General features: G+C 45.1%; 1 protein-coding gene across 3 annotated transcripts; it reads right to left on the bottom strand.

The window, feature by feature from the left end:
• Positions 1–2,794: 2,794 nt before the first annotated feature.
• Positions 2,795–17,844, bottom strand: PPP1R3B (protein phosphatase 1 regulatory subunit 3B). 3 transcript variants are annotated; one of them, XM_082205175.1, is made up of 3 exons: positions 17,709–17,844; positions 16,388–16,488; positions 2,795–7,054 (listed from the first exon to the last, which is right to left on the bottom strand). In XM_082205175.1, the coding sequence occupies exons 2-3, from the start codon at positions 16,390–16,392 to the stop codon at positions 6,163–6,165; spliced, it is 897 nt and encodes a 298-aa protein (XP_082061301.1). In that variant the 5' UTR covers positions 16,393–16,488; positions 17,709–17,844; the 3' UTR covers positions 2,795–6,162. The 3 variants fall into 3 exon arrangements, with proteins under 3 accessions (XP_082061301.1, XP_082061303.1, XP_082061302.1); XM_082205177.1 differs by lacking the exon at positions 17,709–17,844 and adding an exon at positions 17,602–17,622; XM_082205176.1 differs by lacking the exon at positions 17,709–17,844 and adding an exon at positions 17,133–17,452.
• Positions 17,845–23,666: the final 5,822 nt, after the last annotated feature.

The raw sequence follows: 23,666 nt of genomic DNA, 5'->3' as shown, positions 1-23,666 counted from the left end.
TCAAATCACTTTTGTAGCATTAAATGCCCCTTGCTATATAAATATCTGTTGTCGTTTAGTCGTGTCCAACTCTTCGTGACCCCCTGGACCAGAGCACGCCAGGCACTCCTGTCTTCCACTGCCTCCCGCAGTTTGGTCAAACTCAAGCTGGTAGCTTCCAGAACACTGTCCCACCATCTCGTCCTCTGTCATCCCCTTCTCCTTGTGCCCTCCATCTTTCCCAACATCAGGGTCTTTTCCAGGGAGTCTTCTCGTCTCATGAGGTGGCCAAAGCATTGGAGCCTCAGCTTCACGATCTGTCCTTCCAGTGAGCACGCAGGGCTGATTTCCTTACTCAGAAGGAATCCCCACTGATTTCTGTAGGGCTTGTTCGCAGATAGGTCTTGAAAGACTTCAGAGACCAAGAATTGAATTATCCAGTAAATTGCTGGAATTTGGGTTGAGCAAATACTGTCAAGTTTTTCTGGGCAGTCTCTCATTCATCATGTGGATTCTATAATGTCCACAAGTAACTTGTTCTGTCTAGCTGCATTTAAATTTAGTGTTAGTTTCTCTTTCATATAAATCAGTCACAGACACACTGCTTCTGCTGCAGCCTTTTATAGTGCATTCTGATTTCCTTGAACAAAATATTCCTACTGGCACCAGTTACTCTTAAATCCTGTGCCCCAATCTAGTTAAAATTGCTCATTTAAGCGCTATTTAATGCCCTCAGAACAACTGGCTGCCAATAATCCCTGTTGCTTTCACTGGACTGAGGCTGCCATTCTAATGCGTAGATAGGGGTGGGAAAGGAATTTCAGTTTGCATTTTAATGTAAAGCTGCTTAGCCTGTACTTCCGGAACCAACATGCAAACCAAAGCACAGCTATTCTTGCCAAACAAAAGATGCTAAAAAAATGCTTATTAGGGAAAATGCACACAGACAAGTGTGTTAGTGTGAATAACATATTAAAAATGCATTGCATTACGGAAATTGCTTTCAAAGTATTAGGAGAAACATGTACGAAAGTGTGTACTAATTTTCACCTGGCTATGTTTTCGCAAGGTAGGGACACAGGTGGCGCTGTGGGTTAAACCACAGAGCCTAGGACTTGCTGATCAGAAGGTTGGCGGTTCGAATCCCCGCAACGGGGTGAGCTCCCGTTGTTTGGTCCCTGTTCCTGTTCCTGCCCACCTAGCAGTTCGAAAGCACATCAAAGTGCAAGTAGATAAATAGGTAGCGCTCCGGCAGGAAGGTAAACGGCATTTCCATGCACTGCTCTGGTTCTCTAGAAGCGGCTTAGTCATGCTGGCCACATGACCCAGCAGCTGTACGCCTGCTCCCTCGGCCAATAAAGCGAGATGAGTGCTGCAACCCCAGAGTCGTCCGCGACTGGACCTAATGGTCAGGGGTCCCTTTACCTTTACTATGTTTTTGAAAGAGATGCAGAAATGGCATCAGCTTAAATACTGGGAAAGTGAGAAACAGATATTCATCCATGCCTACGAGAGGGTAAGAGTATTTAAACCAGGGGTGCCCAAACTTTTTTCAAAGAGGACCAGATTTGATGAAGTGAACATGTGTGAGGGCATGCTCCTAAAATTGTTTTAGGGTTGAAGTTTCTGAGCTATTCTTACGATTTTACCCAAAAGTTGTTGAGCTTCTTTTAGGATTTTACCCCAAGAGATAGACTGCTGCAGGAGCTGGATTAAACTGATCAGGGGGCCGGATTAGACCCCCGAAATGATCTTTGGGACATGCCTGATTTAAACACAGTGGGACTTACTTCTGAGTAAACAGGCATAGGATTGGAGCTACACATTGCAATGTTGTGCATGTTGGCTCAGAAGTCAGTCCTGCTGTGACCAATGAAGTATGCACCCGAGTAATTGCGATTGCAGCTTTTTTGAAGGTGAGAGAGTGCAATTGTTTCTTAAAATTGTGGCCTCCAAAATTGGATACACCAGGAGAGGCTGAGAAGTCCTGTCTCCCCATTTCTTTTATACATTGCTTTTTATCAATGTGAAATCATGGTCCAGGTGTGCATTTTCTAGCGCAAACTGATTCCTTAATAATTCTCAACCTCTGTAATAAAGAGGACGCCACTTAGCACTAAGGTTGTGCAGCCATGAAGCAAGTGTTCTTAGACATGCATGTGGCACTTCAAATAAAATCCAATGAAAGATCAACCATGGCTGTGATCCTATATACTTACTTAGAAGCAAGGCCCATTGCATAGAAGGCCCAGATCTAGCCAAGAGGCCAGGAGATACCTATCCCTTCTTTAGGTACAGCGCACTCGTTTTACAACAGTGTGACCTTAAAAGGTAAAGGGAACCCTATTAGGTCCAGTCGTGTCCGACTCTGGGGTTGCGGTGCTGATCTCGCTTTATTGGCCGAGGGAGCCGGCGTACAGCTTCTGGGTCATGTGGCCAGCATGACTAAGCCGCTTCTGGTAAACCAGAGCAGCGCACGGAAACGCCGTTTACCTTCCCGCCAGAGTGGTACCTATTTATCTACTTGCACATGATGTGCTTTCGAACTGCTAGGTTGGCAGGAGCAGGGACCAAGCAATGGGAGCTCACCCCGTCGCGGGGATTCGAACCGCCAACCTTCTGATCGGCAAGCCCTAGGCTCTGTGGTTTAACCCACAGTGCCACCCGCATCCCAAGTGTGACTTTGCTCATCCTTAATTTGCTATCTTGCACAAGCCCTCCATTTTTCTCTTCTTCCCAGGCATTTTTTTAGTCTCCAGATTTAATTCTTAGCTATGTTTTACCACCGAGCTCTCACTTCACAAAATGCAAAGTCTCCTTGTAACATTTTCTTTTATTCAAGATAAAAACAAAAGCATGGTGATATTACAGACAGTACTACAGAAAACAAATCCATTGTGATTGTAAAGTGCATTTTTTCAGTTGTGTACAAAATATTTTAAAACATGCAAGGCACTGAAGCATAAAACCAAGGATGACAATTCCTCAGTTACATTCATATTGGCAACTGAAACCAGGAAGCCAGGAAGATGACTTTAAAAACAAAATGGCGGGGGAAGAGTTGAAATGAAAGGGGTTGTTTGGGAGAACCATTCCTAGTTTCCATTTCACAGTCTTGTCTCCAGCTGCTTGCCTGGCAAGTTACTTACAGACACCTTTAGCAGAGTCAGTAAAGTCCCCACCCATCTAGCTACACATATATAATATTATTTACAAGAATGTACTGTCCTGAAGTAGCTCCAATGGAAGTAATTTAAGCCCTTGGGAGTTCAGCTTTATGGAAGAAATTGGATCCTAACTTTTCCAACAGTCTGATGGATTTATGTAGTGATCTTGATGGAGCTCCTCAGTTCCAATACTTCTTCCCCATTTACTTCAGTCCTTGGTCCAGTTCCTACACATGGTCCCAGTATGTAGGTTTTACATGTAGTGGATCAAACAAGCAGGTCTTTAATTTGTAAGCTTAGCCCATGACTAGAGACCTGTAAGATTAAGCCTCACTCTTAAACCCCAGCCTCATATAAAACCCAAATTCTGGGCAGTGTGTGACTCAGACCCCTGGGTAAAGTAGCCTTCAATCAATCAAAGACTGGCGGATCTTCACAACTCAACTTTTCCACTTAATTCAAAACTGAACATCTAGGGACAGTTCTGGGGGGGGGGGGAACCTGTTTGTGATTTTGCTGGTTTTTCCATGGATGACATCTACTCAGAAGTAAAGTGCAAAAATAGCATTATTTCCCCATGAAGAATTTAAGTATCTGGTAGAAACTGTTCCGTAAAAGATGAAACCATTTAATACAGGGTCTTGTAATCTTACCAGTTGCAATCCTAAGGTTGTATTTTAACTGTATTTCACTCATTCATTATGGTTTTCATCGCTGGGAAATACATCCTTTCCTTCTATCACTCTGTTAAAGCTATCGCAACCACAGCAGTGAGCTGGAGCGCTTTTTCCGTAACTGAAGAGAATAAATGAAGACATTGGAGCAGATTCAGCCACTCTCACTTCTCCCCAGAACAGCCCACTGCTACGGAAGCAGCTCCTTCCATTCTAGGTTAGTAAAGGAGGTGGTGGGTTGTGGCTAGATAAGCATCAACTCTTAGGAAGCCAGATTCAGACCAAGTTACCCTAGCAGATTATTTTCTACTCTTTGTGGGGGAGCAGATCTTTGGTTTTAAAAGCGCTAGCATCTGAGACCACCTGGGTACTTAATGCTGACATTTCCAACATGCAGATGCTTATAAGCACAGTTCCAAGTAGGAATTCAGGTTCTGGCCATTAGTGGCACGTTCATTAGGATCCTTTTCCATATTTAACAGCAAGCGGACATTCCAAGACAGAGTTCTTCTATTGTGTGCCAACCTAAAGCACACAGCATTGTATGGATGCATGTACTTTACAATTCAAGATGATCTGAGCAGTTTCATGTAACAGAATGCAAGAGGAACCAGTAGGATTAGGTAGCTGGGTGCTTAGAAATATGACCCAAGAGTCTTGCAATATTTCATCAGCAGATTATGGAGCTATAGCTCACGTAACAAAATTAACTTTCAGTCTGCCTTACTGTAACCCCATACTTGGGTAGAGCTGACATAACTCAGTTTGCTTCATGACTGAGCCGCAATACTCCACAGATTTGTTAGTCTCATGTGTTTGGGTTGAGAATTCACTTGCAGCAGTCAAAAACTCTTGTGAGCTGGGCTTGCACAGTACAAAGGGTGGAGGGAAGCTAAATGGTTTTCTTTAGTGTTCAAGTCACAACATAGGGGCTTGGATCTAACAGTCCCCAATGGACCATGAAACATGGCTGTCTGCTGCAGCTATGTACTGCGAAGCTAGTGTGGAAATTAACAACCCAATCTTTCTTTCTTGCTTATAGAGAAGGCTCCACGGCCCTTGCTTCCTTCTGCCCTTCCTCCACTCTCCTTTCCTAGCCTACAGGAACGTGCAAAACTGCCTCCTACTAGGTCAGACCATTAGCTGCCTAGCTCTGTATGGTCAACACTGCCCAAAAGTGGCCCTCCAGGGTTTCAATCATAGTCTCTCCATGTCCTACCCAGGGTTTAAACCTGGGATTTTCTGCACGCAGAGAACACATGCTGTATCACTGATGTACAGTCTCTCCTGTGAGTGAGCAGTGGGGCAGGGATGTTGCACTGAACATAACGAATATTCCTCATACGAGTCGATAACCTTTATTTGATTTTGTCAGTAACACTCAATTTTATAAAATTAATGGGGATGGGGAAGTAGTAAAACAAAACAGTTATTTAACCAGACAACTATACCGGGCTCAAAAGAAATACATTTAAATAAAACGGTCATATGAAAAGTTATGTGTTCATAAAAAAATAGATATTTTTACTCTTTGCAGCCAACCCAAAATAGTTGTTCAAGGCACATTAATAAGATCGCAGCCCCTCAACCTACGCTAACACACACATTTTGCTCAGGGGCTACGAGATTATAACATGAATGACCTCCCAGAGACTCTCCAGCCTCAGCCATTGTTGAGAAGAACTTAAAACATACTGTTCTCGTCAAAAAAAAAAAGGCAGAACAGTGAGTAAGCACCCTGGTATCTTCCCACAAATGAAGGCATTTCCTAAAATGGAAGGGAGCAGAGTCATAATACAAGCTAAAATTACAGCCACTTCTATTTGAACGCCTTGGTCTCTTCCAGATCGGACAAAGTAGATAGGGGAAGATGCTAGCATAGCTCCATCACAAGGCTGGATATTGTCTCCATAGTTCTTTGTCAAACATGGAATAGCTTTTTGGAGATGTGTACCCCAGCAGGGTTCCATAGCTCAACAGGTGAAGCACAGGCAAACATTTCTCTGTACGGCTTGCAATACTGTGGTGAACCTCAAAACATGTCAGCAGAACTGCTTGGACTGAAGCAGTGAAAGCTGAACTGGACTTGGGAGACTTGGCAGCGTTAGTCTTAAAGACAGCAAAGAGATCTCCCCTTTTCTAGCTGTTTAAATTCATTACATCCAGGATGATGCAAAGAGCACCTGTTTTTAAAAACCATCTGCAGTCAGGAGTTTCGCAAGTCCTTCAGTTTCAGTTCCTGCCAACTCATGCGAGCCTCCTTTCTCAACTGTGCCCTTGCAGCAAACTCCCAGACGTTTGCTGAGCAGGATGTTTGCAAATACAGAGCCCAGATCTTTCATTCAGTAATAAGGCCCGCGTTTCTCATACCCTGAGTAGCTGGGCCATTCAGGAAACAGGCCGTAGGAACACCGGGGGCTTCCAAACTGGTCAAAGGCAATCCCAAAGCCAGGTCCGCCCTGCGGCTGAGAAATCTCCCGGGCAGATTTGAGTTCAGACCGGATGATCCTGTAGTTGACACCCTTGTTGCTGTCCCAATATACCTTGCCATCACATTCATAACACACAGCAAACTCTATTCTTTCATGGGGTTGAACTCTCTCTGGCAAGCTGACTTCGAAGGAGAATGTGTCCTTATCTGAACCTGCGTACGTGTCCTTAACATACTGGCATGGGTAATCTGTGAAGGTTTTCCAGGTGTCAAATGTCACCCGGATCTTCACAGCCTTCTCAAATGCAAGATTCCTGACTTTCACGGTGCCGATGATGGCTTTATCTTTCAGCATGCAGTTTTCAAGGCAGACGTAGTCGGCTTGGAGGCGATTCCGGAAGTCCAAATAATCTGCAGAAGGCTGTACGAAATCCAAGACAAAGTCGTCTCTGTCCACGGTCGTCAGGCCCACAATGTTGTCTATTAGTTCCGTGATATTAAATGGGATCTCCAACGGCTCGTCAAACTGGGAGAACACTTTAACGACCGTGAGAGACAAGCCCCTGCTGTCCGCAAAGGAAACCCTCTTCTTCACCCGGTTGCTCTGCAGCGCTTTGACTTCCTCCCCCAGTTCGTTTAGCTCAGTGTGGCTGTTCAAATGGATGCAAGGCCGCAAAGGCGTCTTCGGCTTCGGAGCAATTTTGCAGGCAAAGCTCTCCCTTCGCAAGTAGGGCGTGCGCAGGTAGACCTGCATGGCTACATCCACTGCCATTGTGGGCTTGTGAGGAAAGGAGTCCAATATTCTGAAGAAGAAGGAGGAAGAAAACAAAGACTGGTCAATAATCAGAGGGCCATTTCACATCTCAAGCAGCTACAAAACCCAGCTTTTATATGCAAGGACTCTCCAATTGGATCTGACTAGGCCTATTTAGTCCAGCATCATCATCAACCTTTATTACGGTCCAGAGACCCAAACCATCGTTACAAAGCAGTACACAATTCATACAGCCTGCCTCCAGGTTAAACAAGCATTTTGTTCAGAATATAGGGATCATTGGTTCTTGCAAACACCAATAAAAAGTTTGCCACTGCTAATGTTCTAGCGTTTGTCCGGTCTTCCAATAGGAACCTGGCATAGTGAGCCTCTGATTTTCCCGGGAAAGGTACCAGCAAGGGTAGAATCAGTTCAGCCCTGGCTTGCTCATATTTTGCACAGTGCAACAAAATTATGTTTTATGGAATCGATGTCTTGAGCACACAAGCAAAGTCTGTCCTAGTAGGGAACTCCTCTCAACCTGCCATCCAACACTGCAGAAGGAAAGATGTTTAGTCTGGCTTTGGTGAAAAGCCTTCGATAATTTGGTACTGTCAGGTTTTTAATGTAAGATGTTAACTTAAAGACATGCCCATATTGTACTCCTATTGCCAGCGGACTACAGACTGCCTGTGATCGAGATCGCAAGTCACTGTGTGCATTATCCCATAATCCCATAAGGTTTTCTGCCATTTGCTAAAAAAGCCACCTCTAGTGGTCTGTCACCCCCCCCCCAACTGTATTACCTGGGTTATGAAGGTGCCCTAAAGACGTTGAAGCAAATATTATGGGATAATGCAGCATTCTGCTCCCACAGTGGCCAACCAAGTGCTTATGGGATAGCCACGAACGGGATGTGACCACAATGACATTCTCCCACATCAATACATTATATGGTACTGTACTCCATCATTTAACTATGAGCTGTTTAAAGTGATACTTCCTCTTAGGTGTCCTTAATCTCCCAAAAATCAGCTTCATTGGTTGACCCTAGCTTCTAGTTTTCAACAGCATTCCAGAACCAATCCCAGTTCTCCATGGTAGACACATCTTTGCAAAAGGTGTTTGCCACATTCACAATTTATATCTTTAGCTCGATGGCATTGCTTCAGGGTTGTGTATTTCGTTTTGATGGGAGATTTAGCCTAAAAAGTTCAAAAACCTTAAATAGAGTTTTAAAATGCCTGAATCCACAGCCCTCACATGCAGAGCAATCCAAAGCATGCTTATTCAGAAGAAAGTCCTACGAATTTCAATCAGTTTGCTCCAAGGTACGTGCGCATAGGATGGTAGCCTTAGTCACCAAGTAAGTGATCTTGGCCAACATCCTTGGTACAGAGAAACAGAAATTCCACAACTGCCTCATGCAGATTTAAAATTATGTAACGGAAGAGGTATATGGGTTGCATAATGAAAAGCATTCCAATCCGCATACCTGCAAACCAACAGATTTTGACTGCTTTTGCAATCAGCTGGCTTGGATATATGTTCAAAAGAATGCAACTTATCAAACAGAGAAAACTGGATTCAAATCACATTTCCTACATCACCCCCCGTGACAATTTAGAACTTTGTTTAAATTACAGCGGTACCTCTGTTTCCGAACCGCTTTTCAAATGGCGAAAACCCGGAAGTAAATGCTTCTGTTTCTGAATAGCTTCCGCTGAGTGTTCCTAAATTTTCTCAATTAAATTTGCAGACCGCCCTTTGTGCCTCGGTTTTTGAACGTTTCAGAACTCAAACGGTCTTCCGGAACTGATTATGTTCCGAGGTACCACTGTAATCAATTTGAATATTCTTTTTAAAATTTCAACCAAACCGTGTTGATGAAAGGTGTACTAATTTAACAACGATGCTCCTCCCATCATGTAGAAATATGCAGCATTTTCAGACGCAGTGATTCCAACGCAGAATTTCAACAGAGAAGATCCATAGTTCAGATTCCTGCTCCATCCTATCAGTCTTCTACTTTCACATGAACACAATTATCAGCCCTCCTTCTTCTCTACACTAGACAACCCCAGAAATATATAATAGTTTATATTTATTTTAAGCATTCTAATTGAGGAACAACTTTTCCTCTGAACAGTGTTTCCCAAACTTGGGTCTCCAGATGTTTTTGGACTACAGCTCCCATCATCGCTAGCTAGCAGGACCACTAGTCAGGGGTGATGGGAACTGTAGTTCAAAACCAGCTGGAGACCCAAGTTTGAGAAACACCAAGTCTCACTTGAAAGCATTCTCAAAAAGCAAAGACAGGGATACATTCATCAGCATGCTCACCCAGGAACCCAGAAGTTGCTGGACGGAAACCACATTGCAATCCGAAATGCTGGTATCCCAACACCGCTAAGGGCACAGATTGGTTCAGGCAGCTGAATGAAGTGCAACTTGTACACTGTCTCTAATAAGGCTTCTTTATGCAGCAAATTAGCCCCGCCCACGAGTACTGGAAACTTTCCTTGGAAGTGTAGAAACAGGAAGTGGCGAGTTGATTAAGCAGCAGTGACAGACTCTATTGAATTCATTGCTGGAAAGGAAGCCGCAGCAGACGTGCGACCGGAACCAGCATTAGCAAGTTCGGTCAGCGGCCAAACCAGTATTGAGACATTTCACGAATCTGAACTTCTTGTAAGAGTTTGCAGAAATGGCCCAAATCCAAGAATGAGTGACAAAAAAGGTTAAAAGAACCACCACAAACGTAAAGACCAGACCGGAAAGTACAGTGGTACCTCAGGTTACATACGCTTCAGGTTACATATGCTTCAGGTTACAGACTCCGCTAACCCAGGGTTACCTCGGGTTAAGAACTTTGCTTCAGGATGAGAACAGAAACCGTGCTCCAGCTGTGCGGCGACAGCAGGAGGCCCCATTAGCTAAAGTGGTGCTTCAGGTTAAGAACAGTTTCAGGTTAAGAAAGGACCTCTGGAACGAATTAAGTACTTAACCCGAAGTACCACTGTAATCAAAATAAAAAAATTCCTTCCAGCAGCACCTTAAAGACCAACTAAGTTAGTTCTTGGTATGAGCTTTCATGTGCATGCACACTTCTTCAGATATCTGTATCTGTATCTGAAGAAGTGTGCATGCACACGAAAGCTCATACCAAGAACTAACTTAGTTGGTCTTTAAGGTGCTACTGGAAGGATTTTTTTTATTTTGACTATGGCAGACCAACACGGCTACCTATCTGTAACTGGTACCACTGTAATGTATTTCCTGCTCTGCATGCTACCACTTCCTAGGCCTAATTGAGTAATAAATTAGCTGGGTGATGCTTAGTGCAAAGTTTAACAATGGACCAGTTTCAAATATTCTGGACCTCAATTGAGTGTAAATCTTGGGTTGGAAGACTAGAATCTATGGCGCAGGAGCAACTATCCCTTATTTTGCCATGCACTAGTCAGCTTTTCCTAAGACGGTGCCCTCCAGACCCTGCTGGAACCATAACTCCCATAATCCCTGACCACTGACCATGCTATTTGGGGCTGGTTGTTGTCGTCCAGGATATCTGGAGGGCACAAAGTCAGGAAGGCTGAGCTATGGGTTTGGAATAAACCGTCTCTAAGTTTCCATTCAGTTTATGCACGCACACCCACCCACAAATTTTCTCAGTGACCAAGTTTCGATGTTGCCAGCTTATAACAGAAAACACTGAAATAAGAGGGTAGTAGTCTAAAGCAGGGGTGAGAAGTCTATGACCCTCCAGATCAGGGTTTCCCAAACTTGGGTATCCACCTGTTTAGGGACTACAATTCCCATCATCCCTGACCACTGGGTCCTGCTTGCTAGGGATGATGGGAGATGTAGTCCAGCAACATCTGAAGGTCCACAGGCTTACTCACCATTCCTAGTCTAGAAAACAAGGTAAAAAGGTAAAGGTAAAGGGACCCCTGACCATTAGGGCCAGTCGTGGCCAACTCTGGGGTTGCGGCGCTCGTCTCGCTTTACTGGCTGAGGGAGCCGGCGTACAGCTTCCGGGTCATGTGGCCAGCATGACTAAGCTGCTTCTGGCGAACCAGAGCAGCACATGGAAACGCCGTTTACCTTCCCACCAGAGTGGTACCTATTTATCTATTTGCACTTTGACGTGCTTTCGAACTGCTAGGTTGGCAGGAGCAGGGACCGAGCAACGGGAGCTCACCCCGTCACGGGGATTCGAACCGCTGACCTTCAGATCAGCAAGTCCTAGGCTCTGTGGTTTAACCCACAGCGCCACCCATGTCCTTTAGAAACACCTAAGCTGAACAAATTTAAGTTTCGCAGTTAACCACAGAAGTCCCTGCACATTTTTTTTTAACCAATTCTGCTAATTTATCATTCCAGATGGTGAGATTATTGCAAATAGGAAGCTCTCCCCATATATGCAATTCTGACTAAAGTGCACACTGATTCAGCCAACAGATAAAATTATATCTGACAAACATGAGACAACACCCATTTTGTGGATAAGCAAAGCAATCTCTGTTTCTGCTCAGACTTATACTGTCTAGATACCTTTCACAACTTGGTCCCAGAGTAAAGCCCATATATACCATAACATTGTGGAGCAAGGGTTACCTATACAACTACTGTGTATATTTCTTTGGGAAGCAGTTTTCAAACAGCATTCTTGGGAACCTTAGAAACAAGAAGCTTCTCATTGAGAAGATGATTGACTAATGGCAGACAAGCTGCCTAAAGCCAACTTGCCTGCCACTACTCATGTTCTCCTGCGAGGTGGAGCAGACAGGGAGTACTGGGTGGGTTTTGCAGTACATTTGATGCAGGGTAAAATGAATACCCACCAGGGACGCGGGTGGCGCTGTGGGTTAAACCACAGAGCCTAGGACTTGCCGATCAGAAGGTCGGCAGTTCGAATCCCCGTGACGGGGTGAACTCCCGTCGCTCAGTCCCTGCTCCTGCCCACCTAGCAGTTCAAAAGCACGTCAAAGTGCAAGTAGATAAATAGGTAGCCCTCCGGCGGGAAGGTAAACGCCGTTTCCGTGCGCTGCTCTGGTTCACCAGAAGCAGCTTAGTCATGCTGGCCACATGACCCGGAAGCTGTACGCCAGCTACCTCTGCCAATAAAGCGAGATGAGCGCCGCAACCCCAGAGTCGGCCACAACTGGACCTAATGGTCAGGGGTCCCTTTACCTTTACTAACATGAATACCCAACACAAACAGCATGCTCTTCTCCAGAACATGATCCAGAATCCTCTGCAACATACAACAGATGCTCAAAGGTCCCTCAGCAGACATGCCAATGTGGAAATGGTTCTCTAAAGATAACCAAGTTTGACAGCCATCGTGTTCCGAAATTCCTATATGAAAATCCACTTGTCTGCACTTAACCCAAAGCATATCAAAACGGGATGAACTACTCCAAGGAACTTCAACAGAGGGAGACTGTAACATGAAACTACTGAACTGCAATACATCAAACCATCTGAATGGGAAGAACTACTCAAGATAAAGGAATCGGATGACGCCATGGCCTTTGGCTCGTGCAATAAAAGTTTACGATGGTGATGATAAAGGAACTTTGTAGGGAGATTGCTTCAAGAAGTTCAATCATTTGAACTGCCATTATTTATGGACTGAACATGATTTTTAGGACATTATTTATGTTAACAGGTTGTGCCAGCCTGCCTGTGTACCCAGCAACTGTTTTTGTGAATTACCACCATTAAGCACATAATTATCACTGTGTGTCCTTTGCTGCATTTCATTCCCCACCCAAAAACTGCTCTGTACCCACTTCATGCCTCTGATGAAGTGGACCACAATCCAGGGAAGCTTATGCAGTAATAAATGTGTTAAGTCTTTAAAGTGCCACAAGACTCTTTGTTTGAGAGACAATGTGCCAGACCTGTTTCAGACACCTGTTATCAGCATGCCAGGTATTAGCAGTTCTGTTGTCATGCAGATAGCCCCTGACAAAACACCAGTCAACCTCTATGGGACAATTCCTTCCTCACAACACTTAAAAGAGTGGCAAAGCATTTCCTGGTAGGACTGAGCGTGCCCTCTGCCTGAGAGTCTGCAAAGCTGCTTCCACTTCCATATTCGCCCAGTGCTTTTCCAGTACAGGGTCAGATTTAAGATGCTGCTTTTGACCTTTAAATCCCTTCACAGCCTAGGACCCTCGTACCTACAGGACCGCCTCTCCCGGTATGCCCCATGGAGAGCCTCAAGGTCCATAAATAGCAACACCCTAGTGGTCACGGGCCCTAAGGAAGTTAGTTTAGCCTCAACCAGAGCCAGGGCCTTTTCAACGCTGGCTCCGGCCTGGTGGAACGCTCTGCCTCATGAGACCAGGGCCCTGCAGAATCTGATTTCTTTCCGCAGGGCATGTAAGACAAGAGTTGTTCCGCCTGGCCTTTGGCTTGGAGCCAATTTGATTCCCTCCCCTTCTTTCTTTTTTCTTTTTCCTTTCTCCTCCTGTGATAAGGCTGCATTTTAATATTTTAATGTTGTATTTTAATCTGGTTTTTAAGTTGTATTCATTCAACTTGTTTTTGTTATTACTTGTTAGCTGCCCTGAGCCCGGCCTTGGCTGGGGAGGGCGGGGTATAAATAAAAATTATTATTATTAAATACTTCGCTAGATGGATCCAGCTTCCTAAGAACTCATCACAGTTCTGACCAATTCAAAATCCTAAAAGACAGATTTTCTTTTGTTCAAAAAGTCACAGCTGCATGATTTCAGGAACCATGTGTCAAAACGAAACCCTCATTTAATAAGACTGACGTCTAACAAGGAAGAACCACATCAGAAATTCCCTGTTTGGAATCTAGTTTAGCAGATGTTGGGGAAAGAAGTCAGTTTTGGCCTCTTGCCTATTTGCAAACTGATAATTTTTTTTGCTGGAATTCCAAGTGTCAGGCCCCAACTGCAGTTACAAAGCTGGCTACTTTAGGAACAGGATGCTGGCCAAGATAGGGCTGAATACTCTCTCCAAACTAAGTCAAAGCTAGCATGCTAGTTTTGCATCTATTTCCCAATATGCCCAGTTTCACATCCTACTCATTAATAAGGCTAAGCAAATTGCTTTGTTACAAGCAACTCCCAGATGAAGCGTGAAGGTTCTGCTGCGATTCAAGCTTTGGAAGGATAAAGCCCTTGAGAGATTTCTGTTGAGAGTCACAAGTACAAAGCTTCCTATGGGACCGTATTAGAGCTGAGTTTGCTGAGGCTTTTCACAACTAAAGGATTTCAAAATCTGAAACCAAACTTATTAGTCTGGGGTTCACTGTGCAAGTCCAGGTTTCAAAACACGGGCACTTAAATATTTAAATATGGATTTTAATGTATACTGCCCTTAACTCCATTGAAGGAAAGCATATAAATGTATATAAAAAGAGAGGGTAGCACATTAGCATGGTCAGTTTTTTTATTAAAATCACTTTGAATTACACTGAAATGAAGGCCAACTCTAGCAGTCCAAGTTAGCAATTATTATCACAGTGCGAGCTTAATTCATGATAGCACTTAAGAAGACTTTCAAAATGGACTTCACAAATTCCATAAGAATAGATTAACCAATAGCTATCATCGTATGGAATCAAAGAATTGTAGAATTGGAAGGGATACAGGGGGCCATCTAGTCCAACCCCCTGCAATAGCTATATGAAAACTGCCACATTCAGAGGCAGTATATATCTGAATACCAGATATGGCATAAAAAGACCAACAAGGAAAGTAGTTAACTGACTGAGAGTTTCCTAAGGCTGGCCACTGTTTAAAACACGAAACTAGATGGATCTTTGACCTGTCTAAGGAAGGCCATTTTTATATAATCTTCTAACTGCTTCAAGCCATTAAAAAAAATACAAACAATATTATCAGCTACAATAGTGCTTCCAACAATATTGGGAGAGCCAAAATCAGGTTCGTTTGTTTTCATTCCTTTTTTGCTGTGAATGAAATGACAGCAGACTTATTTCTCCAATTTAGAAAAATGTTTCCTGAATGACTTTAATCTGACCCAGCCACCAGACTTCTGCTTATTCTCACCTGCATCACTTACTGCAAATCCATTTGTCCATGTCCTTTATGATGCAGATGCAACTGCTCATTTTTCTATAACCTTAAAGACACAGGCACTGCAGGTTGCACAACAACTCCATACCTGATGAAATTCCCTGTTCTACACAGCTATTGAAACTGCAGGAGCCTTTTTCATCTAGCCATCCTAGGTAGAATGTGGGTTTTGCTCCAGTCTCCTGGTGCACTCTTTTTATGTATGGGCATGATGAAGCCCATCTATGCTCCATCAGAAACGCTTCAACACAGAGAACAAAAGCCACGCTCCTAGATTTCTGAAACTGTAAAAGGTAAAGGGACCCCTGACCATTAGGTCCAGTCGTGACCGACTCTGGGGTTGCAGTGCTCATCTCACTTTATTGGCCGAGGGAGTCGGCGTACAGCTTCCAAGTCATGTGGCCAGCATGACTAAGCCACTTCTGGCGAACCAGAGCAGAACACGGAAACGCCGTTTACCTTCCTGCCGGAGCGATACCTATTTATCTACTTGCACTTTGACGTGCTTTCGAACTGCTAGGTTGGCAGAAGCAGGGACCGAGCAACGGGAGCTCACCCCGTCGCGGGAATTCGAACCGCCGACTTTCTGATCGGCAAGTCCTAGGCTCTGTGGTTTAACCCACAGTGCCACCCACGTCCCATCATCCAAATGAGACATAAGCATACGACAGATGTGCAGCATGGTTACAAGGTAGAAATGTCCCATCATGCATAGGCTATCAATGGCTACTAAACACGATTGATTGCTATGTTCTACACTGTATAACAGCTGTTTATTGAGAACTGCAAGTCGGGAGATTACTATTGCACTCATGTCCTGTTTGCAATCTTCTATCTGCCTTTGGTTGCACAGCTTGAGGGGAAGGTGCTGGTCTTCACTGGCCCTCTGGCCTGATCCAGCAGGATTCTTCTAATGCTTTTAGGATCTTGAGCCTTAAATTGATACAATAATTGCTGCTGCTTCCCAGGGAACTGTACTTCTAGAAGTAGGGGTTATCAAAGTTCTCAGCAGAGTATAACCCTCAAAATTATTTGGGGGCAATTTATGACACATCCAAAACTGCTACCAATATCATTCAATTCTATTCCTGACCCTGCAATGGCTTTTACAGCCTGCAATCCTAAACCCATTCAACCTGGAAGTATACCTGATTGAATTCAACAGGAGCCTGCTTACAGTAGACGCTACAAAATTGTGCTGTTAAGTGAGCTTAGAAAAGCAGGAAAATGGATACTGAAAAGGTTCCTCCTATGTGCAAATAAAATAATATAATGCAGTATTATGTTTTACATACCTCATAAGGACGAAGGTGGTTAGCTGTAAAGATGCTGCAAGATGATCTGGGCTGGAGGTGCACCCAGATTTCACAAGGCACAACAGCTATAGATTCATTGCCTGGAAACAGCAGGACAAGGCAGGATTAGTAGAGCTCCAAAACTAATGCCAGGCCCCACGCCTTCCTCCTTCTCTACATTCATGCCAACAAGGCAACCACCTTCCAAGTTCTTGCAGAGATCAAAGATATAGGCAGAGGCACCTCTATTCATATTCACACACACCCTTGAACACCTTCTTCACACAGGAGTGGATTGAGAGAGGAAATGTGTCTAGAGATTACAGACTAAATTCCTAGGCAAACTTGAAAGCCCTACTGAATTCAATAGGACTTCTGAGCATTAAGTGTTGGAGGGCTTTCAATAATCTCAAAGCAGGGGACAAACGCCACCTTCTTGTTTTTTTCAAGCTGCTAGTCGCAGTGGCTTCAGGCAAAAGCAGGCATTATAAAATATTGTAAGCCAATCTGCACCATTTTAAAAAAGAAGAGCAACCTTTGCTACAGAAATTATCTCCGGCAGGTGCGCTTCTTCGAAGATAAACCATTCACAGCCCCTGTTTAAATTTTAAAGGTCCTCTCAGGCATGACTCAGGCGTCCTGATGGGGCAAGCTGTTGTCAGATCGGGTCATCTCTACCCTATAAGGGGGGAGTCGAAAGAGACTCCAGGTTCGCGCCTTGTAAGGCCGCTTTTGTTCGACTCACCTTTAGCTCCACTGCGAAAGCAAGTTCGGCGCTCTCATTTCCCGTTTGTTATTTTAAAAAAGGGCTAAATCCAAAGCGGAAAACGAAAAGAGCACACCACGAAGCAGAGACCCACTCCCCGCTTTCAAAACTGCCTCGCCAGGTGCGCAGCGCCTTCGCCTCGGGGGGAAATCTCTCTTTTTTCGTGACTCAGGTGCTGGATCCGGCTCGGGCTGAAAAGATGCTTCCTTGTAGCCCCGATTTCAACCGGACTTGCTCTCTTCCAAGTTGCGCGCAATCCTATTGCGCTTCCTCGGAATCCACGCCGTGGCGACTCCCTCCCTCGCGCACCCACCCGCCCACCACTAAGCAAGCGCGCACAGGATCGCCGCAGCCAAATCCTGCGCAGGGTTAGGCGGAAACCAAGTCCCTTCTCTGCACAGGATTACGCTACTTAAGCAATATAAATTTTTTTTCATGCATTCCTGACCTGCCTCGCTTGGGGTCCGACCTCGGAAGCGAACGCTGGGCAATGCGAGAGAGAGAGCGCCCTCCCTGCGCACCTGGTTCGCCCCATTTCCCCGCCCCGCCCCATACCTGGAGCCGCGGGGCCGCGCACCAGCTTCCCGGGCTTGCTGCGGCTTCGCAAGCCGCCCCAATTCGGCTCGGCTGCCCTGCGTGGAGGCGCCCTGCCCTCCTTCCTCGGCCCAGGCCATTCGGTCCCTGCGCGCACGCGAAGCGAGCGGCCCCTCCGCTCCCTTAAGAGCGGCCCGCTCGGCGGCGAGCAGCCCCGGCAAGGGAGGAAGCAGCGGCGCGGCCAATGGCCGCCCTCTTCACCCGCCCTCCGCCAGCCAATGGCAGCGCAGCTTCCCCGTGAGAGACCAGGAGGGTGGCGCGTGGACGCCGGGCGGGCTGGCGGGGAGGGGGCGGCAAGTGATAGCGCGCATCTGGAGCGCACGGGGGCTGGGAATGGGATGGAGCGTGGAAGGAGGCCTGGGGCAAGCGGCCCACTTCCACCACCCCAGGTCCGTGCGCGTTTTAGGGCCTTCTCTCAGACGGAGGCGTCGCTCTGGGCGCCCAAGGCCTCCTTTTCCTAATACGTGCAACATACTAAACGCATTTCCTTTCCCCAACTGGACGCAGAGCAGTAATCCTGGGAACTGTGGTTTGCTCAGGGTGCCTGGAACCAGTGGCGTAGCGTGGGTTGTCAGCACCCGGGGCAAGGCAAGTAATTTGCGCCCCCTAACCCGTGGATTTGCGCCCCCTAACCCGTGGATTTGCGCCCCCTAACCCCCAGATGTTGCGCCCGGTGTGGCCGGCCCCCCCTGCGCCCCCCCACGCTACGCCACTGCCTGGAACCTGCAGCTCTGGGTGGGACAAGCTAAACGTCCTCGAAAATGTGTGGCGCTTGAGTTGTGCGACCCTTTTGGAAGTTAAAAAGTCCCCTCAGGATTCTCTCTCTTTTTTAAAATATATTTATTAACCTTTCAAAGTTTATACAAAAAGGACAAAAAACAAAAATACAAAAATTAAAAACACATATAATTTCATTCACTTATTTTCTTTTAACTTATTTCTCGGACCTCCTCATACCTCCCCTTTTTGTATTCCAATTCAGATTATTCATCCAGCAAATCCTCACCCTTAATTTTCACTTAATTTTACACCTTTCTCCCCCCCCCCATTATCTTAATCATTACAGCTGGTAACCACTTAAATTCAGTCCAACATCAATCTAACATTCACTAATTTTATAATATTTCCCAAGATAGTCCTTGAATTTCTTCCAATCTTCTTCCGCCGTCTCTCTTCCCTGGTTTCGGATTCTAAAAGTCCCCTCAGGATTCTCTGAAGGAAAGTTGTTGTTGTTTAGAAAGTACCTGTGTCAAATATATAGTGCCTTTGTAGACAGTGTTTCCCAAACTTGGGTCTCCAGTTGGTTGTGGTTGGTGTTGTTTTTTTGGACTACAATTCCCATCATCCCTGACCATTGGTCATGCTAAAGGTAAAGGGACCCCTGACCGTTAGGTCCAGTCGTGGCCGACTCTGGGGTTGCAGCGCTCATCTCGCTTTACTGGCCGAGGGAGCCGGCGTACAGCTTCTGGGTCATGTGGCCAGCATGACTAAGCCGCTTCTGGCGAAACCAGAGCAGCGCACGGAAACGCCGTTTACCTTCCTGCCGGAGCGGTACCTATTTATCTACTTGCACTTTGACGTGCTTTTGAACTGCTAGGTTGGCAGGAGCAGGGACCGAGCAACGGGAGCTCACCCTGTCGCGGGGATTTGAACCGCCAACCTTCTGATTGGCAAGTCCTAGGCTCAGTGGTTTAACCCACAGCGCCACCCGTGTCCCTAGGAATTAATGGGAGTCCAAAAACAGCGGGAGATTCAAGTTTGGGACACAGTGAGCCAGAGTGTGACCCTGCATGGGAGTTTCATAGCAAGTACTTGTTTTTCGTTGTAAAGGTAAAAAAAGGTAAAGGACCCCTGGATGGTTGATATCCCAGCACACATGGGTCTCTTTCCAGGACAGCTTTTATTCTCCCAATAATCCTGTGAGGTGGGTTTCTCTGGGTGTGGACCAAGGTCACTCTGTGAGCTTTCCCCCCAACCCAGTGTTTTTAGCTGTTCCTGTTTTATCTGTAAACTGCCTTGAGTCTCTGTCAGGGAAAAAGGCAGGGTATAAATGTATAATAAAAATGTATAGGTGGGGAAGGATTCAAACCCGGGTGTTCCCAATCCTAGTGTTGACATTCTAGTTTAAGTATGAGCAAAAGGCTATAATAGAGATAATAAAGCATGGAATCGGCCACATCTGCCTCTGCCTTTTCTCCACATGCCACAATTTAGGAGGGAGGGATAAAATTACCGGTAATCTTTTGTCACAAGCAGTAAAGTATTTTGAGCTAGACCTGACTGAGGATTGTTTTCACATCCCACCTGGAATAGCTCAGTCCATCAAGCATGAGACTCAATCTTAGGGTAGTGGGTTCATGCGCCACGTTGGGCAAAAGATTATTTCATTGCCCAGGGAACTGGCAGGACTAGATAGCCCTCGTGGTCTCTTCCCACTCTACAATTCTATGATTCTGTATACCCAGAAAGCATTGTAAATAACTGCCCAGGGGCCAGATGTCTGATAAGATAGTGACCACAATACTTGCCAAGAAGAAAGACAATTGAGTGCTGGATAAATTTGGTGTAGCTGACTGTAAATATTTAGGGGTTTGTGTGAATTCCAGGCTCATGCACCTAATGCCATATAAGTGCCATCAGTTTGCATTGATCCCTTTTCTGAGGAGCTACAATGATTTGGTGTAAAAACATCTGAAACTGACCAATAGACTACGAAGTTTTTCAGGCAAGGATTGCACCAGAGTGGAAGGCAAATAGAAACTGATCTTGTCAACAAAGTGTAGGATGGATGGGTCAAGAAGCATGCCAAGATCAGAAGCAAGGAGACAACCTTTGGAGTAAGCGGGGAGGCGGGGAGAGAGAGAGGGCAAGAGCTGCAGACAGGAAAAACAGGACAAATTTCTGGCAACAGGGCTGGCCTGGCCTTACCATTTAGCAGAGTAAGGTGGCTGCCTCAGGCGGCAGATGCTGGCGGGTGGCAAGTGGTGGCAAGTTGTTGCAGGACAGAGCTGTGTGTGCTGTGCAGCCTGCCCTGTATCCCCTAAGGTAACCTGCTGCCCTCATGTGGTATAGGATTCTGCCCCATCACCAGTGTTGAAATAAGATTGCAGTATTATTATTAATTACATTTGTATACCGCCCTTCATCCAAAGATATCAGGGCGGTTCACAGCATAAAATACAAAAGAAAACCACAAAATAATTAATAGAAACAAAAACAAAGCAATAACACACTCCAAAAATAAACACATTTAAAGGGCTGGGTTGAAGAGGAACGTTTTTGTGTGGCGCTATGGGTTAAACCACAGAGCCTAGGACTTGCCGATCAGAAGGTCGGTGGTTCGAATCTCCGCGATGGGGTCAGCTCCTGTTGCTCGGTCCTTGCTCCTGCCAACCTAGCAGTTTGAAAGAACGTCAAAGTGCAAGTAGATAAATAGGTACCACTCCGGCGGGAAGATAAATGGCTTTTCCATGCGCTGCTGTGGTTCGCCAGAAGCGGCTTAGTCATGCTGGCCACATGACCCGGAAGCTGTACGCCGGCTCCCTCGGCCAGTAAAGTGAGATGAGCGCTGCAATCCCAGAGTCAGTCACGACTGGACCTAATGGTCAGGGGTCCCTTTACCTTTACCTCTACTGATGTATAACGAAGGCACCAGGCAAAGCTCCCTGGGGAGAACCTTCCACAAATGGGGAACTACTGCAGAAAAGGCCCATTTTTGTCTTGCCACCCTCTCATGGAGGAGGCGTATGAAGAATGGCCTCAGATGATGAACACAGAGTCTTGGTCAGGTCATGTGGAGAGAGGCAGCCCTTGAGGTATTGTGGTGGTCCTGAGCCGTTTTAAGACTTTATAGGTGAAAAACAGACTTTATAGGTATAAAAATGCCAGCTTTTTGTATGCAGAATAGCGAAAAGGACATCTTTCCTTTGCCTTAGGTAGCAAAACCTATTCAATCAGTGTTATGTTGAACCCTGAGACTACGCAGTACAGGGTTCTGGAGAAGACCTGGAGCGAGAACATTGCAGTAATTCAAAACAGCTCTTCTCTTTGGCATAGACTTGCCCAGTCATTAAAACAGACTTTTTTATCTGGCTTTGATGTGGGCATTGGAATCCAGCCTGTTTTGATTTGGCCTTGACAGATTAGCTTCCCAGTGTCTTCCAATGTTCTGTCCAGGTAGGACTGGCATGTACTATTGACAGTGTCCACTGCCCTTTGGACAACGAAAAGGCCCACAGTGTGTTGGTAAGGGTGATGTGATTTCCATGGAGCAATAAACCTCTAATGCTATATTATTATGCACATGTATCTGTGGCCTTTTAAACTGTGTGTGTGTGAGAGAGAGAGAGATTTTGTTTGTTACTACGGTATATTATTTTTGTGTTTTTACATTGTAAATTACCCTCTGATTATCGTATGAAGAGCAAGATAGTAATGTAATCAATAATAGTAATACTGTATCTTTTCCCTTTTCTCTTTTTTAAACTGAAAGCAGCCTCTTGGGTTTCGGCAGCTGTTTAACTCTTTCTTTTTTGGGCTTCTTTTGTGCTCAGAATTCACCTTCCTGCTTTTCACCTCCTGCAGGGACATCTGCTTCTTCTGCCCTGCAGGGCCAAAAGCAATTCTGTGATCTTGTTTGTATTTGAAAGAGGCGAGGAGAGGGAACGGTTCAGAAGGGAAGGAGCAAGCCACCCCTCCGTACTCCATTCTTCCATGGAAACTCAAAAGCCACACTGGCTGCTTCAACTTGAAAGGAGACCAGAGGAAGCAGACATAGTGCTGCATGAAATGTCCATTGTGGCCCTAAGTTCTCAGGTGTTTGAATTCTGCTTCCTCATTCTGAAAACAGTTTTGAGTTAAAGCAACATTTTAAATGGCATTTTTACTATGCTAGAGATGTCATAACTGCAGGGAATCTCTTGAGTAAATCTGTCCTCCAGGGCCTGCTAATAAAGCCGGTAGGTATGTTTATTGAGGACATTTGTTTTGGCCAGCTAGAATGCAGATGGTCAAGACAAATCACTGGGACATCCTTCTCACTACCTAGAGGTCATTGAAGCTTGGCTAGATATTTGATAGGACATCCTGATGTCTTAACTAGGCTTCTAATGAATGCTCTCAGTCTTTACTGTTCTCTGTAAGTTTCTGCTCTGGAGTATTTATGAGCTTGATGCCCTCCCCCACTGGCAAAGTTATCATATTCATAGATATATATTCCTGACTGTAAATAGCTAGGGTTGCCAACAGTTTTCCTGTTAGGTCTTTCACGCCTTTAATGGATGTGTTAAGGGCAGGCATTCAACAGCAGAATCACAGCTCATCATGGAGGTGCCGTGACTTAAGAGTAGATTGGCCAGGAAGCCATGAACTCCCTAAGTGGCCATTTAGTCAATAAAATACAATATAATAAAAAATAAACAATAGAAATACAGTTAAAAATTAATATGAAAGTTTAATATTTTACTTCCTTTAGTAACGTATTCTTTTGAAATGTTTTAAGATATAGATATATTTGTTAACTTGGTTGCGTTAAATGTGCACCCTGTAGCTGACCTCTTTTGTAATATTTTATTTTGAAATATTTAAGATAATATTTTATTTCCATGTTAATTATGTTGCTTTGAAGATATACTTTGTATCTGACTTTCTTCAGTAATTCTTTATTTGATGTTTTAGCGTGTTGTGAACTGTTTTGAGTTTAAGGGTTTTCCCCCTTAAAAATATAAAGCCGTATAGAAATGAAATGAAAAATAGCAATAATAATGTGGGCATGTTGTGGACCACCTGAATGAAGCTTGTGGACCACTGGTGGTCCACTTGACTACAATTTGGGAACTCCTGGCATTGTAGAGAGAGAATAGTGTTGAACTAATTCATTTTGTTGAACTAGGGAGTGGGGAGACCCAGATTCAGTCCGCA

Source organism: Podarcis vaucheri (assembly GCF_965113315.1).
Source record: "Podarcis vaucheri genome assembly, chromosome: 17".
NCBI classification, from domain to species: Eukaryota; Metazoa; Chordata; class Lepidosauria; order Squamata; family Lacertidae; genus Podarcis; species Podarcis vaucheri.
This window is presented reverse-complemented; position numbering and strand designations above follow the sequence as displayed.